At 40.4% G+C, this 19,247-nt stretch overlaps 2 protein-coding genes across 2 annotated transcripts; both read right to left on the bottom strand.

Moving 5' to 3' along the window:
• Nucleotides 1-1,131: 1,131 nt before the first annotated feature.
• Nucleotides 1,132-2,126, bottom strand: LOC141811703 (uncharacterized). Its single transcript, XM_074699738.1, has 2 exons — nucleotides 1,756-2,126; nucleotides 1,132-1,674 (listed from the first exon to the last, which is right to left on the bottom strand). Exons 1-2 carry the CDS (start codon nucleotides 2,016-2,018, stop codon nucleotides 1,374-1,376), a joined length of 564 nt encoding a protein of 187 aa, XP_074555839.1. The 5' UTR covers nucleotides 2,019-2,126; the 3' UTR covers nucleotides 1,132-1,373.
• Nucleotides 2,127-13,832: 11,706 nt separating this feature from the next.
• On the bottom strand, nucleotides 13,833-16,097 carry LOC141811594 (protein IQ-domain 26-like). The gene is given in 5 exon segments (XM_074699615.1): nucleotides 13,833-14,161; nucleotides 14,164-14,808; nucleotides 14,907-15,113; nucleotides 15,460-15,923; nucleotides 16,084-16,097. Coding segments are annotated over 4 exon segments (1,293 nt in total). The 5' UTR covers nucleotides 15,859-15,923; nucleotides 16,084-16,097; the 3' UTR covers nucleotides 13,833-14,119.
• Between the last annotated feature and the right edge of the window lie 3,150 nt (nucleotides 16,098-19,247).

Below are 19,247 nucleotides of genomic sequence, written 5' to 3'. Positions count from 1 at the left end.
TATGATTTCGAAAGATTTTTCATGGTTATCCAGTACAATATGCTTATGGAGATGCAAGTTTCTAAAGGAGTAAACTTCCTTTTAGGCACTTGGATTTTCCTAAGACTAGAATGATTGAGCTTATCATATGCTGCAGGAGATGTGTTGCTCTTGTCTTAGGTAAAGCATCTTAATCTTTGTTCTTGCTAATGATACTTTGGATGGATGAGCAGAGTTACTTTTTCTTGCAACTGCTGAACAGATAACCACACTGATCAGAGGCAGGCAGCTAAACGGCTTGCAGATGTGCCTGAAATTTTCAGTTAACCCAGCTGGAGTTCCAAAGAGTAGGCATTAACATACTTCTGTATCACCTTGGAGTGGCCTCAGATGAGGTATTTAATACTGCCTCTGAATATATTCCTTACAGATTGATTAATTGAAGGTGAATTACTTTTCCCCCTCAATTTTGACATGTTTGAAATCTATCTTAAGATTTTGGCTGTAAGTTTAATGTTTTCATGATACTAATGGATGGTGTTCCCAGACAGATCTGAGTTTCTTTGTTAAGAAATGCTAGAGGCATCTTCAGCTGGTCATATTGGCATCAATTAGATTGTTAATGTGAAAAAGGAAAAGATCTATATTAAGAACTAGATTGCTAGGCATCACAGATTTCTCTATTTTCAATCTCAAATATCATAGTTGCATGTGATGTATTCTCAGTTGGATTTGCTCATCATGAAACTATGGAAACATATTTGTATTATAGGCACAAAAGAGCTGCTGTCTTTATCAAGTGAGCAAAATATAAATGCACAAAGTAATTATCAACCCAACTTCTGATCTATATTAAGAACTAGATTTCTAGGCATCACAGATTTCTCTATTTTCAATCTCAAATATCATAGTTGCATGTGATGTATTCTCACTTGGATTTGCTCATCATGAAACTATGGAAACATATTTGTATTATAGGCACAAAAGAGCTGCTGTCTTTATCAAGTGAGCAAAATATAAATGCACAAAGTAATTATCCCCAACTTCTGATCTATATTAAGAACTAGATTGCTAGGCATCACAGATTTCTCTATTTTCAATCTTAAGTATCATAGTTGTATGTGATGTATTCTCAGTTGGATTTGCTCATCATGAAACTATGGAAACATATTTGTATTATAGGCACAAAAGAGCTGCTCTCTTTATCAAGTGAGCAAAATATAAATGCACAAAGTAATTATCAACCCAACTTCTTTCCCATCAGTTTGGCACTCTACATATAGGACTGATTATTCATGGTTCCGTGGCATGAACAAAGGGGGAAAATGATCCAAATGAACTCTCTTCATAACATAGATCTGTATGGTATTACATGGAATTGATATTGTGCACCTTCACTGCAGGTTCTCATGCAGAGGCAGATTGAGCATCTTGCTACTGAACAAAGCAGTGCTTCTGTTCCTTCTTGCCAGCGAAGAGACAGTCGAACCCCTGGAGGTTTTCTTCGATGTTGTCCTGCCATGGAACCTTGATCTGTTGCAGTGCTTTTGTGTCGAATCGAATCCATGGTCACTGGATGCCTTTAACCTCTTTCTGCTGGGATTCACTTTTTTCACAAGATCTTCAATGCACCTAGCATCAGATAGAGATCTAAAAGACTCTGATTTCCCCTCAAAATACTTGGACAGCCCTCTTCTGCAGGTTTGACAGTTTCAACCTCATTAGCTGATGAAACATCGTAGAGTTTGTGATGCAAACTGATAATTCAGTACTTACTTGATTGGGAGGTCGTCCACGAGCGAAGATAAGTCGAAAGAAGATTGATTTGGATCAAATTGTGATGCATTTGATGACCGGGACGACGACGAGCTTGGAGATGTGGAGGTTGCATCATCTGTAAGATCCGACGTCAAGATGGAGTCATCAGAATTTCCATAAAATGATGAAGATTCACACCTCTTATCATCATCATCATCATCATCATCATTAATTCTCTTCAAACAGAAGCCATTGGTAGCATCCTTAGCACCTTCATCCATTTTACAGATATGAATCAACAAATTGTAGATGGAGATCAAGTGGAAATGGATAGGGAAGCAAGAAACAAGTTTTGTTGTTAGTTATTTTCTCCTTGCTTTTGTGGGCTTTCTCTTATATATATCGTATTGTTGTGCCCTGCTCCTCGGTCATTTTCTTATAGAGGATTAGAATCACTCGTCTCCACCTGCTGTTGATTAGGGAGAGTTTGTGGATAGGATGAGGAACATGGATAGAAGCGACCTGGATCATCCATATCTGCCACGTTTTATTTTATTTTATTATTTTCTGGTTTATGTTCTTTCAACTTTAATCACTGCATTCAGCCATATTTATTAATACTTTCAATTATTTAGAAGCGCTAAAAATTTTCAAACGCGGAATTCATGGCTGCAGGAATTTCTCAGAACTTCAATCGGCACATTTAAAAATAAAAAAAAATGTTTTTGAGCATTGCTAATATTTTTGAAACCATCTTTTTCTTCCAATTACTCTAGAAGGAATTTGAATGGGTTTTAAACCAAAGGTTTGATTTGATTGTGTTATAAATGAAAAATATTAATATTTTTGAGTTTGAGTTGTAAAAATATGTGAGATATTCATCAAATTCAAAAATATAAATAATTTTAATTCAAATTTAATTAAAAAATAAAATTGAGTTGGCTTAAATTCATTTGCACCTATACTTTCTTTAATAAAAAGTAAAATTTATCATCTAACAATCTCACACAGTGGATCTCATATTCATTTGTGAAGAAGTAAATTAATAAGCATTTTGCACCTATATTCTCTTTAGTAAAAAGTGAAATCACCACCCAACGACTATAACCATCTACGAAGAGGTAAATCGAAAAGCTGCAATGACCATTATAGAGGAAGACAATTATCTCGATTTCGTTGAGATTCGATCTTATTTACTTTAACAAATTTTCTATCGTAACCAACTTAACTATGCTCCGGGACCGCACCTATACTCCCCATTATAAAGCAAATGGATTAAAAAAAAACATTGACCTAGATTATAATTAACTACAATATCTCTAGCTATCCATATACAATATAATCCCCCTCCCCTCCATATATTCCTTTAAAAAAGAAGTGGTTCAGATTGTAACGCAAGTTCGATTGAGACTCGGCTTAATCGTAATTATTCTCACCCAAATGCATATCTTAATGGAAAAGTAGTCAGTCCCATGAAAGCTACTCTACTGATCATCTGCCTAACCCTAAACCCTAAATCGGAACCCTACTACCTAGCTAGGAACACCTCATCTGATCTTCCTGTCAAACAAACAACTGGAATCATTCTTCCCCATCTCCAAACATTGCACTGCATGTCCTTTTCGCCATGACGTACGCCTTTGGGACTTTTCAATCCAAGAAAACAGAGCTTTTGCTTTCGCTTGTGTCAGCCAAAATGAAATGTCTCAAGAAAGATTCAAAATGATTAATTAAAAAATTCCAAAAAAAAGACTAAATGTGGTGGAGTGCCTGGAAGTGGATGGATAAATATGGTGGATATATGAAGGTCAATTCAACATCAAGTTCAAAAAAAACTCCAAAATAATAATAATAATAATAAAGTAAGGAACATATTCGCACATTGACTTGATGGTTTATCACTTTGGAGAGATGTGATGAAAGGAGTATGAAAACGTCTTCACTAGTTTATGAAATGACTGATTGTGTAAAGGGCAAAGAGTTACAAGCTAAGAAAGTAGGTATATGATTTTCAAACACGAAAGAATTTTTTTTCTATCACGAAGAGGAGCTTTGAATTAATGGTAGAATTGCTACCGTGATTTTGTGATCATAAATTCAAATCAAGAAAATAATCTCTTATATTGCAATATAAGATAAGATTCTTACATTGATGAGAACTTCATGTACAGAATTATATTATCCTTTAATAAATTCTAGAAAATAAAATTGACTCTAAATGGTGTTTATCTTTAACAAATTAAATATGAGCATAAAGTTACGTATTCCTTCTCTGTTTTATTAATCTAGGTAAATAGGCCTTAGGCCCAATTAGTCCTTGAGGTGGGTTGTCTTCCCCCTTATTCGTCCACCAATTCAATTCAAAAACATAGCGGCTCCTCACCCAACAGCTAACTATCCCAATTGTTCGAGCACTGCATAAGAATCGAATCCTAGATGCACAGATATACCACTGGATGTTTTATTTCTTCGTCAAATATTACATTAGTTGTTTTTTCGACTTTAAAGGTTTCTTTGTTATATACCCTATGTGTAACACCCGGATTATTTTTCCCTATTTGTAGGGATTTTAATTAGATTTAAAATTCTAATAAAAGTACCTTAGTTAAACAATAGAAGAGAGTTTAATAAAATAAAATGGATAAAAAGGTTTGTCTCGCGAAGACGAATCCAACAAAACTTGTTTGGATCAAATCGGAGGTCGTTTGGTTAGTAAACCAAGTGAACCAAAATTGAACCCGGTTCGGTTCAATCGTTATAATGGGATTTAGCCGGTAGTTTAGATTTAATCGGGTTAATTACTGTGCACTCCTATTATAACTGCACCGCTCGTTCCCTCCTACGCCGCGAGACCCAGTCCGCGCAACCGCGCCCAGCCCGCCACCGCCGCCCGATTCCACCGACGGAAAACTCGAACGGGGAGGCTTTAAAAGGAGCCAGATCCCAAACCCTAGCCACCAGCCCGCCTCCTCCTTTCCCTCTGCTCGCGTCCGTGCGACGCGCCGCCTTCCCCTTTCCTCGCGCCGCCTCCCTCACCAGCCGAAGCCAGCACTGCAGGACGCCGGAAGCCGCCTCCTCTCCTTCGAAGCCGCCTCCGCCGACACCCTGCTGCCGGCCGCCGCGTGAAGACGCCGCGATCGTCGCCCGCCGCGTAGAGGCAGAGCAGACGCCGCCTTTGCCGCCGCCGCTCGCCGCAATCCAGCTGCCACCGCCCCGGTCTCCTCTGCACAGCTCGACGTCGCCTGACCGCCGCCGTCCAGCCGACACAGACGGCTTCCGCCGGTGCCCAGCCCGCGCCTCCGCCCGTGACCGCGCTGCCTTCTTTACGCGAAGAAGAAAGCCAATTAATTAATTATATTAATTAATTAAGGTAAGGTTTAATTAATTAAAGTTAGTTTGATTAATTAAGATTTGTTTGATTAAACTAGTTTAATTAAATTATTAATCTGGTTAATTACATACTAATCAAGTGAATTAGTTAAAGGATTAGTGATTATTTTAATAAATTGATATGTGATAAATAATCTGATTAATTAAGATAATTAATATGTTAATCAGATAATTAATAATTAAGTAGGTAATTAAAGGTTATTTGTTAATGAAATATGATAATTTGTTAACTAATCATTAATGATTAGTTTAGTGATTAATTAGTAAACATTTAAAAGAATTGGTTAAATCATGGATTAATAATTGATTAATTAAGTATTGTGATATAAATAATTAATGGATAATTAATGGAAGGATTAGATAGGGTTAATGATTCCGGTTAAACTATAGTTATGACTTTTCTAGGTCGTGCGAAGAAGGCGCTAGAGCACCTCAGAGAAAGTCTCCGATTTCACAAACATTAGCATTAAAAACCTAGTGAGCAGACAAGGTAAGTACATTTCTCACCTGCAGTATGAGTTGTTCCGTTATTTTCTTTGCTTTATTGTTTCCACAATATGATTTGATAGAGCATGCATAAAGTATTCTTTCCATGACATCATTTTAAGTTAAAGCAAGTGTAAATTGTTTCTTCCAAATTGCATGATATAAGAAGTATAAGAAATGTATTTTACTTTTAAGAGGCGGGTATCGGGCCAAAGGTTCGCCCATCGAGAACACTTGGTACCAGGATTCATAAACTTTAGTACTTAGCCTGGAGGTCTAGAGTTCGAATCCTGGGGAAGGCAAAAATCTACTTCCAGGGGTGGAAAGTCCAGATGAGTAACGACACGGTCGACGAGCCGACGGTCGACGGTCGACGACCACAAGGGTCGCCAAATGGGCCGCCGAATGGACCGCCAAATGGGCTGGGCCGGATGAGTAACGACACGGTCGACGAGCCGACGGTCGACGGTCGACGACCACAAGGGTCGCCAAATGGGCCGCCGAATGGACCGCCAAATGGGCTGGGCCGGGTCGTTACAATTCAAACGTATGACTTTCAATTATAAAGAAGCTAAGAAATTTTCTATGCAATACAAATATTTCCATGTTCAGGTAGTTTCTGCTTAAGTACATGACTTCATAACTACAAGTTATTTCCTGTTTAATTACTAAGAAAGCATGCAATGATTTCCGTTGTTTTGTGAGATTAGGTATGTACTTACTAAGCTTTGCTTATAGTTGCATTCCTTATACTGCAGATAGAGGTAAAGAAAAGTGTTAAGCAACGGGAGGCAGCAGGAGCAGTGTTCGATGTGTGTGGCGGCGGAACCGCGGATTAGAATAAATAAATGAATAAACACCTTATATCAATTATGTATTTTATATCAATGGCTTCCGCATGCATCGTAAATTGAACAGTTATTTTATTCCGTTATAAGAATATTCCTTTTGATAGAATTTATCTATTGGATTTTCTACCAATAATTTAATAATGATAAGATATACGTAACATCCCCCTATTAGTCAAAAATTAAACTGATCTATTAAGTCAAAAATTAATAGAAAATAGAATTTATCCGAAAATCTATATGTACAAACCTTGACAACTCGACCACTCGGCTGCTTGGTCCACTCGGCACCTCTATCACTTGACAGCTCCATAACTCTGTCACTTGGTAGCTCGGCAATTCGGCAGCTCAACCACTCTGTCACTTAGCAGTGTTAGTACCGATGGAATCAAACTATTTCTACAATGGTATGATATTGTCCACTTTAGACCTAAGCCCTCATGGCTTTGTTCTTGGGCTCTTCCCAAAAGGCCTCATACCAATGGAGATACTTTTCATCCTTTTAACCCCCATGATCTTTTTCATGTACTTTAGATGTGGGACTATGTTTGCACCCTTGCAACCCAACAATCCCCCCCCTCAAACAAAGGACCACATGCCCCCCTCAACGTCGTTTTTGATGTATGAATCCTCGACCCACCAGGACTTTTTGCCCCTCGGTCCATCCGACCTACTAGGACTTCCCACCTAGCCGCAGCTAAGACTTTTTGCCCCTCGGTCCACCCGACCTACTAGGACTTTCCACCTAGTCGCAACTAGGACTTTTTGCCCCTCGATCCACCCGACCTACTAGGACTTCTCACCTGGTGTCTGGTCCTCTTGATTCAGACACGGGAGCACCTATTTCCTTTATTTAAGGTTCAAACCACATGATTAGATCTGGATCATGGCTCATCCGACGGTTAGTCCGGTGAAGAGTGGTCTCGCTCTGATACCATTTGTTAGTACCGATGAAATCAAAATATCTCCACAATGGTATGATATTATCCACTTTGGGTCTAAGCCCTCATGGCTTTGTTCTTGGGCTCTCCCCAAAAGGCCTCATACCAATTGAGATACTTTTCATCCTTTTAACCTCATGATCTTTTCCATGTACTTTAGATGTGGGACTATGTTTGCACCCTTGCAACCCAACAGGCAGCTCGGCCACTCGGCAGCTCGACAGCTCAACCACTCGGCAGTTCTATCACTCGGCAGCTTGGCCACTCAGCAGCTCTGTCACTCGCACTACAAGAAAAACAGTCATAGACATCGGTGGAAAACCGATGTCTATGAGAAAATCGACCGATGTCTATGAAGGCGATGTAAAAGGTCTGACATTTTAGACATCGATTTTTAACCGATGTAATATCACTCAACGACATCGGTTTGTAACCGATGTAGTACCGATGTAGTATTACTCAAAGACATCGGTTATGCAACGGTATAAAACCGATGTAATATCTGTTTAACATCAATTTTAGCAACGGTTTTTGACCGATGTAATATCACTCAACGACATCGATTTTGCAACGGTGTAAAACCGATGTAATATCTGTTTAACATCAATTTTAGCAACGATTTTCGACCGATGTAATATCACTTAACGACAACGCTTTCAAACCGATGTCATTAAATCTAAAACTGTTATAATAACACTTATTTTTTTATGTTATTTGTAAATTATGATCGAGCAAGAGTACAAAAATATTATAAATTCACACAACAAATCACAAATAGAAAAGCACCGATATATTTAATCACCTCAATATTTACAAATAACCAAAAGTAACTAACACAAATATTCTTCTTACAACATATTACACATTCCCTCAGCGTTTTCATCCCCAGAAGGATCACCTTCAACCCCATCGTCCTCTTCCTGGTCTTCGCCATCTTGTTCATCATCATCCTCTTCGTCCTCATCTGAATCACCAAAAGCCTGAGCAGGGTTTCCAAGTACTGACTTGGGTTTCCACTCTTTATTAGGAAGAGGTGCTGAACAGAAAGAAGATCACTCAGTCTACTTCAAAGTTAGAAACTAAATAAATACAAATCAGATCAGAAATTTAGACAACAATATTTAATTATTATCACACAAGATATTTTCAATGCACAATGTTAGGCCTAAAACTAAGAATTGTCCGATGATATATATAAAATCTATTGTAAGAGGAGCATCAGAACAACAAATGTGAATTACAATAAAAATCTCAAATTAAAATCAGTGTAATTAGGTGGAACAGGGGAAGCAAGGTCTCAGACTGTGCATTGTATAAGCAAAAGGAGCAAGTTCCTGAAACAGACATCCTTGTTCTCTAGCACAACTTCATTCTTGCTGTTTCGAAGTAGCATTCAAAGAAACAAAACTAAGATTATTCGCTGGTACCATATCAGGATCATAACTGCTTTGAGGTTAAGGTAACAGCATCTACCTGTAAATTGCATCAGGACCTTTAACAAGTGAAGCAGTTTCACGATGAGCAACACGTGGTAAGCAGTCCATAATGCTGAGCAACACGATGAGCAGCACATCTCAGATAGGAAGTTGGCAAGTGCTGGAATTCAAATTGATGTTGATCAGAATTCTGCATAAACCTTTGGATGCCAAATTCCATACGCAGGACTGCAATGGAAAAAAGAAAAGAAAGCATCATATACATGATATAATTTTCTTTAGAGACAAAGAGATTGAACAAGAATTTTTTAGTACAAAGTTCACAATATCATTTTTTTTTGTCTACCAAAGAGCAATGAAATAATATTTCAACTATCTCTCCTGATCAGTCATGTATGCTATTCATGAATCCATTCATATGAATAACATACATATGGAGAAAATAGTAAGTCCACTCAATCTGCCTCCAAGTTCAGTTTTCATGTATGCTATTCATCCATTCATATGGAGAAAATACCTATTGAGCTAAGGACCACTATTGCCAAAACTACTTCAAAATTTTTTTTAAACCAGTAAAATTTATCTGATAGCACAAATAATCCTGTGGTGTGCAAATCTGATAGCACAAAGGAAATTGGACAAGGTCCCAGTTCATAGTGGTGCCATAATAGCAATGTTATTGAAGAAGGCAAGGTCCTAACCAACCAAGCCATTAGATGCTAGCCCAAGAAAAGGAATCTGACATAAAATTATAAAAATGTATAAAACAATATAATTGCATAAAATGAACTCATTATATATTAAAGACTTCTAAACTTACAGCCACCAATAGAATCAAGCATGTGGATTAAAACAGATAAGTAGTAACTAAAATAAAGCACATACTATAAAACTTCCAACAATAGAACAACTAAACCTGGAGATAAATAATCAACTAAATCCTATAATTATGAAGATGAAACAAAAAAAAGAAAGGTTGCATATTTATAACAGTAAAAATAAAAACAAAGTAAAAAAATCAAGTATTATAGTAAAATCAATTGATAAGCATAACGATCTAGAGCATGAACTCTTGGAGATTCTGCAGTTAGATTCATTAATTGGTAGGTTGCATTTAGTATTAATTATACTTTGACAGTTCAACCTAGTAAGAGACCTCAAAATCACCAGCTTGAAAAACCACAAACAAGATCAGGTATACATCCACTGCAGTTATGAGATGAAATTATTACATTTATCAAAGCTAATTCGTTATTAATATGGTCATAAAACTAACTATCGAATGTTATAATAATTTTAGTTCGAAGTTGGAGAATATACGTAAAATTCCACGACCCTAGTGTGACAAGATTCAAAAAGAAAAAAAAATCTACAGAGACAGATCTTGGTCGCCAGAGTCCAAAACTACAGCAATCTCACACAAAAACCTAAAATTTATAACCAAGAGACAAAAATATACAGTCACCAAAAACAAAAGCAACGAAACAGATTTATGCCACAGCAACAGCGGCGTTAGATTCATGAGATTACTACAAACCCTAGGCACCAAATCACAGGCTAAATTCGCAATCCAATAAAAGATACAGTACCAGTAAGACGATGGCGAGGATTCTCTAGGGCTTCGATGAGAAAAGAATCCACCTGGTCCTGGAAACCCTGACTCTCGATTGAGACCGCACCGGTCACCGAACGCTCCATCAGCGGACAGCGAGAACAAGTAAGAAAAGGATGAGATATCGAATGGGATCTGGAGAGGTGAAAGAGATCCCCTCCGCCGCTTCTTTCCTCGCCTCAGACGATGGGGGCAAGAACAGAGCAACGACGAAGGGCAGCGACGAAAGCGAAGGGAGAGCGGCGAAAGCGAAGTGCAGTGGCGAAAGGCGAAGGAGATGCGGTGTTGGCTTGCTCTGTCGGCTACGAAGGAGGAAGAAGATGAGGTAGGGCGGCGGCGGTAGACGGTGGAGAAGGAAGAAGTAGGGCTCGGGTTTATGAGGGAAGGGGCGTGAATACGAAGGAGGAAGAAGATGAGGTAGGGGATGTGGTGTTGAAAGGCGACGGACGGCTCCTTTCGACGGACGGTGGTGAAAGGCGAAGGGGCTGCGGTGTTGGCTTGCTCTGTCGGCTACGAAGGAGGAAGAAGATGAGGTAGGGCGGCGGCGGTAGACGGTGGAGAAGGAAGAAGTAGGGCTCGGGTTTATGAGGGAAGGGGCGCGAATATAATAGTTCCTATTAAAATAAGGAAGGCAAATGAAATCGAGGTTAAAAAGGTTATTCGCGCGTAGTGGAAGAAATATTTGGAAGGAGAGAGGGAAAGAAAAAATGAAAATATACAACGGTTTTAAATTGTTGTTATAGCTTCCAAAACCGTTGTTGAAAGCGCAAATAGACATCGGTTTTAAAATGTTGTTATAGCTTCCAAAACCGTTGTTGAAAGCGCAAATAGACAACGGTTCTCAAACCGTTGTCGTAGTCTTCAAAAACTGTTGTTGAAAGCGCACATAGACATCGATTTTAAAACCGTTGTTGTAGCCTCCAAAAATCGTTGTCGTAGGCTCCAACCGATGTCTCAAAGACATCGGTTTTTGTTAAAACCGTTGTTAAAAAGTAAAAGACATCGGTTTTGACATAAAACCGATGTCTTTTGAGTGTTGTTAAAGACCGATTTTCTTGTAGTGTCGGGGTAACTCGGCCACTCGGCAGCTCAGTCATTCGACCTCTTGGCCACTCAGCCACTCATCCAAGTCTCTCGGCCACTTAGCAACTTAGTCTCCCGCCATTTAATTAGTCTGATTTGGAGGTTGCAGAGACTCCTGAAACATACAATAGCTAGAAGGTATAAAAGGGGTGCAATTACTAAGTTGCCAAACTTGACCCCCCGAGCACTCTCATATCTGCACATAACGTCAAACAGAAGCAAGGATATTCACTGATTGTTACAGAATAACCCAAACGATTACAAGGGGTGTCAGACCTGGTCCCCTCGGATACCCCTTTCTTCTGCACAATGCCAAAAAGAAATAGAAGTGATCAGCACCCGTCAGATTTGGTCTCCTCATACACTTCCATAATAATGCCGCTCTAACAGACGTGGAGATGCCCTCTCGACAGCTATATAAATCCTAAATAAAGTTTTCTAAAGGACTCTTCTGCTTCTTCTCCGTTGGTTGGTTTGACTTTCTGAACTCCTCTTCTTCTTTTTTGGTACTTCTATTTTTTCTTCTACGAAATATTAACTTGAGCTTCAGAGTGGCATACCCTCCCCAGCACCATTAATTATCGCCTTTTGTTGAAGTGCATTTCAGGTCCTCATCATCTCCTCCCTCGAGTTCCATCAAAAAGTCGCATACGTCGGATTGTTCGTTGACTGATGGCTTGACCATCAGCGGTATTTGATCGGAATAGTCATCCAATATCATTCTTCCTCGATAATCTTAGTTATTTCATTTCAGTTTTTTCTCTTTTTTTTTAATTGAACTAAAATTTTGTCCAATTAAGCTCAATAAAATGAAAAAAAGGGAAATTATGGTGTAAAATTTAATTTCTATTCCAATATTGATCGACAGGAGAACTGAGATGAAGCATGCATGCATGTAAGTGTACGTACCCTGCTATAAATAAACCAAACCCATACATAGCCAGCCAACTTAACCAAACACTCAACCCCACAACCAATCGATCCACTTCATTACGATGACAATATTAATTAATTAGAAGAGGAAGAAGAAGAGCTAGCTGTCCAGTTTAACACAGTCTTGGCGAGACAGGGCCTGAGCATGCATGCATGCAAATAGTGCACAGGTGATCTAACAATGAGCTTGCATGAGCTAGGGCCCAACTCATCAAGGTGATCTACCATGCAAGCTGCCAAGAAGCTAAGAGTTCAGTACTGGGCGATCGATCGAGAGCTCTGGTAATTAATTATCTTTCATATATGCAACCCTAAAAGAGCTAGTAAATTCTCAAGGTAAAATTAACGCTCACTGCGAAGTAGATAAGGTCGACAGGCGATGCTGGAGGACCACAGCGAGCCACTCCAGAGAGACTGACTGAGAACAGGCCGGGGAGCGGCTCCCGACACCGGAACATGCACGCCGCCTGCTGCGCTACGGTGGCTCGATCCAGATTCGCATGGCGCAGAAGGAATTCCGTGAACAGCTTCGATCAGTCAGTATTTCCAATGGATCCATTTGCACATCCTCTTCAATGTTGAGGGAGAGAGATAAATTTGTTAATTTGCTCGAGGGATGAACAAGCCTCAAAATATGCAACCATTTAACTGATCCTGATTTTTAATCAGCAGTGCTAGCTACTTACGCTCTGCTTTGATATCGATTAGCAGTGTACCGATCGAGAGTTTCTGCACACCCTTTTCGAGAATTCAAAATTTTAATTGACAACTCTGGAAGCTCGCCCAGATGCAGATGGTGGTGGCAATGGTCGGCGACCACCATTTTTGCAGCCTCGTGGACTGAGCCATCGAACTAAACAAAGCTATTTGGCAATGACCAAGGTTAATTTTTGGATAAGTCGACTGTAGAGAAGGCTGTGGAGAAGAGAATGCTGCAACAGTTGGATAGTAATGGACGAAGGGGAAGAGGAGCAAGCACAGGAACATTTCAGAGAGAGAGAGAGAGAAGGTGTGTGATTTTGATTCAGATGTTGTCTGCATGCACACCTCCCAAACTCTCATCAATCAAATCAAAACCTAATGATTACTGAAGAAAACTCAAAAAGATAGAGAGAGAGAGAGGGAGGTAGGTACAAGGCAAGCATCATCATGCATCAGCATCTGGCATTTGCAGCCTCAGCATTCAAAAGGGTGCCATAAGTTTTCAAATTCCTCTCTGAAACTGCAGATTTCACTGCGGCGGAGTAAATGCTTTGCTTTTACTCTCTCAGAGTGGGACGGATTCCCAAGTTATGGAATGATGAGTAATCCGCTAGCAGGAAGACAACTTTAATGCAACCAGGTGCAGCGAATTCAAGTAGCAGGAATGATGAACATTATTTATAAATATTTATGAAAATTCGATTCCAAAATAGATTACATATTTGAAACCAAATCATGGCGTTGTCTGGGATATCTTTTTTTGGCACTCAAACATGTTTCTTGGAGTGGAATCTTAATTAAACATCTGCAATTGAGAACAGGGAGTAATTCTGAATCGGATGATAAGAATTTACAATGAACCAGGCACGGCGGAAGAAATTTGATCGAAGAGAAGAGCAAGCAAAAGAGCTCCTCTCTCTTTATTGATTGATTTCTGAATGGCGTCTTGCATCATTTTCTTTGCACGTAGAAGAACTCCCTCTCTGGATTTCCAAATCAGAGCACCTGTCGAGCCGCCCGACGACGGCGCTCTTGAAGTTGAAGGCCTCTTGAGCGCGAGCGCACGACCTCTGCATTCCGACGCCGCTCAGGCTGGCCCTCGTTTCCAGCATCACTTCGGTCAACGGGAGCCGCCTCCTCGTCGCGGCTGCCTCCGGCCGCTGCTTGGGCGCGCTCTGCGACCTCAACTTGGCCTCGAACGACTGCGTGCTGGCCATGTAGTTAGGGGAGCAGGGAACGTTGGCGGGTCGCAGTTGCGCGCTTTTCGCCGGAGTTGGGGGCGCATTGCTGCTCATGTAGCAGCGGGGCGTGGTCTGCGCCGTCGCGGGCCGGCATTTGTCTCCTCCGGCGAGGCACCAGTCGAAGTCCTGGAAGTTACGGCAGTCTGGGATAGGAATGCGGGCCGGGATGTGGCAGGAGAGCAGCGGGGAGGAGATGGAACTGGAGTGCCAATCGTCGGCAGGGTCGAGGACGGACGGGTTCGTGCTCCGTCGAGAAGATCGCGACTTGGGGCGGCAGGTGTCGATCTCCACCACCTTTGGGCTCCAGTCGAAGCCATTAGAAGCGTTATCGAGACCCACCGAGGGCCGCCGCCGGTGGAATGATGTCGTGTTCTCACTCCGTATCTCATCGAACTTTTCCTGTGATTCACGTACAGAAAAACAAAAGAGCAAAAATTAGTAGAAATGCAAGTCCACTGATGCTACTATTTGCAACATGTCGAACACGATCGACGTACTACAGATCGTCGAGGACGGAACTCTGGCGGTAACCTCCGATCGTTACGGACAAGATTGCGAGTTCGCTGAGCTCGGACGGCGGCCTGAGCTCTGATGAGAGCCTGCATACTGTGGAGAGTTGCAGCGGCTTGCTTGCGTACGAGATAGCCTCTCACTAAGGCCTGCAGCTTAACCAATGCTCTCAGAGCTCTAAGGGCTTTCCTTGCCTGCGCAAACTCAAGAAAGGAAAGATTAATTGCTTTGCAGCAGGGATGCAGAGACGACGGATAAGAAGAAGAAAGAAAGAATTGAATTCGAATGGAGCAGGACCACAAAAAAAAAAGGAATTGCAGAGATCGAGCATGGACGAATAAAGAAAGGTTTAACTTATGATAAAATCCAAAAGTAGATGATATCACAGGATAGACGAGAAGTGCCTTATTCTCTACAGAGGGATCCATTTCTATCGAGTTCTTTCATTGAAGAAGACATCGAAATAGTTGTAACGATGCAGAAGAATCCGGAATCGCAAATAAAGATTGCAGGAAAAAAAAAGGAAGAAATTTTAGGTACCAAGTAGCCCCTGAATGCTCTCTGGATCTTCACCGCCGAGCGTTCGCAGGCGTTGACGAAAAGGCCGCCGCCCCTTCCCTGGCTTGTGAGCCGAACGACGGCAACCGCCGCCTGGGCTGCCGCCACTGCCGCATCGGCAGCTGCGGCGGTGGCCGCCGCAACCGCAATGGCGTGCTTGCTCTGCTCCTTCTCACTCTCGGAGTAGAACGACCTGAAGCACGCTGCCTCCACTGCTGCAGCTGTCGCCTCCGATGTGCCCCTGCCCGCCTTCGCGAAGCTCCACCTTTTCTTCTCCCTTCTATCCTCAACGCTGATATGGCCCCCGGAGCAGTCGCCTGGCTCTTTCCTCTCCTTCTTCCCGCTCCAAAGGCTCCGAAGCCACCGCGTCGCCCGACCCATTTGCCGGCAGTCGAAATCTTCCGTACGTATTCCGGCAGTAAAAGGGCGCCTACTGGCTGCAGGTGCTACAGGGAACACAAGAGCGAGAAGGATGTGAATGAAATGATATCATAGGCTACAAACAAGACATGATGGAGCAGGGAATCTGACTAACATAGTAAAATAAGGGAGGGAATGATATAAATGAATTTTGAAATATGCAGAAGGAAATCCGGAAAAAATTACTCGAAAAGATGCGATCTTTTTCAAAAAATGAAGAAAAATTATAGGCCCTCGTGAAGAACAGCATTAGAAGACAAAAGGACGCCGAAGGACGGCAAGGGATAAAGAAGCTCCACGTCCCACTCCAAAACCATTAAACTAATAGTCGAACGGATAGCCATTACAGACAAAAAAAAGAGGACGAAGAAAAAGGAGAGAGATGTAAATTGAGGCACTCCAGATTCAAATATGGAAGACTGAGGCGGCGGCTTTCACTTGTTGATATTTGTAAGTAAAGCTAGCTAGGAGTCCAAAAGAGGCGGAGAACAGAGGGGGAACAGCTCAGATTTCTATATATTCTCTACGCCCCAAAACTTCATCAGAAAAGACAAAGGAATCAAAAGAAAGTAGGAAACAAGACTGGCTAATTGCTCAAAAACGGAGCAAGATTGGACTTTTCCTCCCACAGACTGTCTCTTTCTCTTGTTCTCTCGCCACGGCTTGTAACTTGAAAGCAAGAAAACGTCACCGAGATAATCACTACATATCGAGACTACAAAACTAGTGTGACAGTGAGAAATGGCACCCAAAAGGTCCGGGCTTTCCTTTCCGATTCCTGCAAAAGTGGACAATGCACATCGCAACAAAGAAAGCAGATTCCACATGTGGTTCAAGAAAAAAAAAAGGGGGAGGGGGGGGGTGTTAAATCATCAAAAGAAGGAAAAAAAATTAAAACCCTAGATTAACTCTACATTAATCAATTTAAAATCCTCGAAAAGAAATTTAAACCCTAAATTAAAATCTACGGCGATCGGTTCATATTTCTTCTCTCTCTTTACTGCTTATGATGTCATTTATTGCGAGATCTCTCTCTCTCTCTCTCGATCTCGATCTCACTAGGGCAATGAAAATCTACCTTTTTAAAGTTCACAAGGTTGCAGCTTTTCTATCGCTGACCGAACGAACTGCTCGCAACGCCAAAGGACGATCTAATGGCAGAGGAAAAGGGGATCGGTCGGTGGTCTAAACTCCTCGATCTCCACGGAACGTCTTCGTCGAAAGAACAAATTGGGCAATGGATCAGATGAGAGGGAATGCGAATTGAATGACATAGACCACTTACTCGTTTTGATATCGCGATGCCGTAGGCTTTGCGCCCTCTCCGCTCCAGCGAAGTAGCGTGATTTCTTTTCCCGGCGGCGGAGAGATCTGCCGCACTCCTCCGCACGATCGCGTGGGATCGGAATCGAATGGCGTTGTGATGAAAGCGAGCAAGAGGTGCGGGGATTTAAAAGACGAATCCGTTGGATTAAAAATGAATTTTGCTTTTAATTAATTTCAAAAAGAGTAGTTTAATGCCTGCCACGTCATTAAAATAAAATTTCCTTTTTGATAAAACTTTTTTAAAATATATATATTTTTTAAATGATAGACAAACACAGACGTTGTAAAGTTACAGAAAAAGCCCACGTCATCGCATCTGCAACCGAATTTACTTAAATACCCCTCAAAGGATCTCATATTAACCATTTTACCATCGTTAAACGAAACAGAGGAGTGGCGTTCTGGTAATTCCACTAGTGACGAACGGTGACGTCGCCGTTTATCAAACTCGACTTTCTAAAAAGACCCGAAAACTATGATATTTACGAAACGGGACGACACTTTAGCGAGAGGATCCACAGAGTTGGTTTATTTTCATAATAGTCCTTTCCTAATACTAAGCGAGGGTTTCCGATTGTTAATGGTATAAATATCTGGGCTTGAATTTACTTAAATACCCTTAATAGGATCTCATATTAACCATTTTACCATCGTTAAACGAAACAGAGGAGTGGCGTTCTGGTAATTCCACTAGTGTCGAACGGTGACGTCGCCGTTTATCAAACTCGACTTTCTAAAAAGCCCCGAAAACTATGATATTTACGAAACGGGACGACACTTTAGCGAGAGGATCCACAGAGTTGGTTTATTTTCATAAAAGTCCTTTCCTGAATACTAAGCGAGGGTACATACAATTTTTTAAATATGATATGGGACTCTATTTACTATTGTGGTTTTGCATACAATTTTGTAAATATGAGTTATAAAGTTAAATCATGATTTACTACTACGATTTTGCTTAAGTTTAAGTAAATATGATTCAAATCCGCTTTGGGTTATAAGGAGGACTCTTGAAATTTGGCATGTACTACAAATCATATTTTGTGATTTTCATACTACATATTCACATTTGATTTATGTCATTAATTAAATTAGAACTGTGATTTCTGTTAAGTCTTGTTAAATTATAGTAACTCTGACTTCTTTAATTTTGTGCTAATTGAATTAATAGACCAGATTGTTTAAGGGGTTGTTTAACCTATAAAGTTTGGCACGTTAAGTTCAACTAAGGGGTTGTGTGATGTATAAGAGATCAAATATAGGCCAAGTGGGAAATTGAAGGATTTTAAGTCCACATTAGTGGTTTAAATCTCCATAAGGTGAGCTCACACTTGGTTAACACATACACACGACTAATTGCCATTAAGGAATTAAATCCCAAGCAAGTGATCTAATGTTTGTAGCATGAAAGGGGTTTAAGTTAAATGGATGTGAATTAAATGTGTATATCCAATAACTCAGTTCATTAACAATAATAAACTATTAATGGGTAATGGATTTTATAATGGATGGTCGCTATAAGATGGGTCAAGGTATATAAGGAAGAAGGTAAAATTGATTTGGGCATCTTGCATTTTGGTGAATTTTTGACCTTTATTCTTCCTCCTCTCTTCTCCAATTGATAAAGACTTTGGTTTTCACTCATTCCTATAAAAAAAAACTTCCACTATAGAATCTTCAACGAAGTAAGACGCCATGATATTAGCTTTTGACTCAGATCAACCCTTCGATTTCCATTGCATTCAATTTGCAATTTTGTATTGTCTTATTCTTGATGATAGCTAGATCCTATTTAGATGCATCATTGATTTATTTCAGCTATATCATATTATTGCTAACAGTTTTTTTTTTGCAAGATTAAATGTTATTTTTGAATATTATAATATATATATATATTGGATTTTAAAAAATTTTAAAAATTCTCCGTTCTTATGTTTTCGATGTAGTATCATCTATAAGAATATATTGTCAAGCTACCCTTCAACCTCTTTTGAAGACCAACAATGCAACCTCATCTATCTAAG

This window comes from Curcuma longa, chromosome 17 (genome assembly GCF_044706935.1).
Source record: "Curcuma longa cultivar G26 ecotype Majalengka, Jawa Barat chromosome 17, ITB_CL_G26_1.1, whole genome shotgun sequence".
NCBI classification, from domain to species: Eukaryota; Viridiplantae; Streptophyta; class Magnoliopsida; order Zingiberales; family Zingiberaceae; genus Curcuma; species Curcuma longa.
Note: the sequence above shows the minus strand (reverse complement) of the source record. Positions and strands in the feature narration are given on the sequence as shown.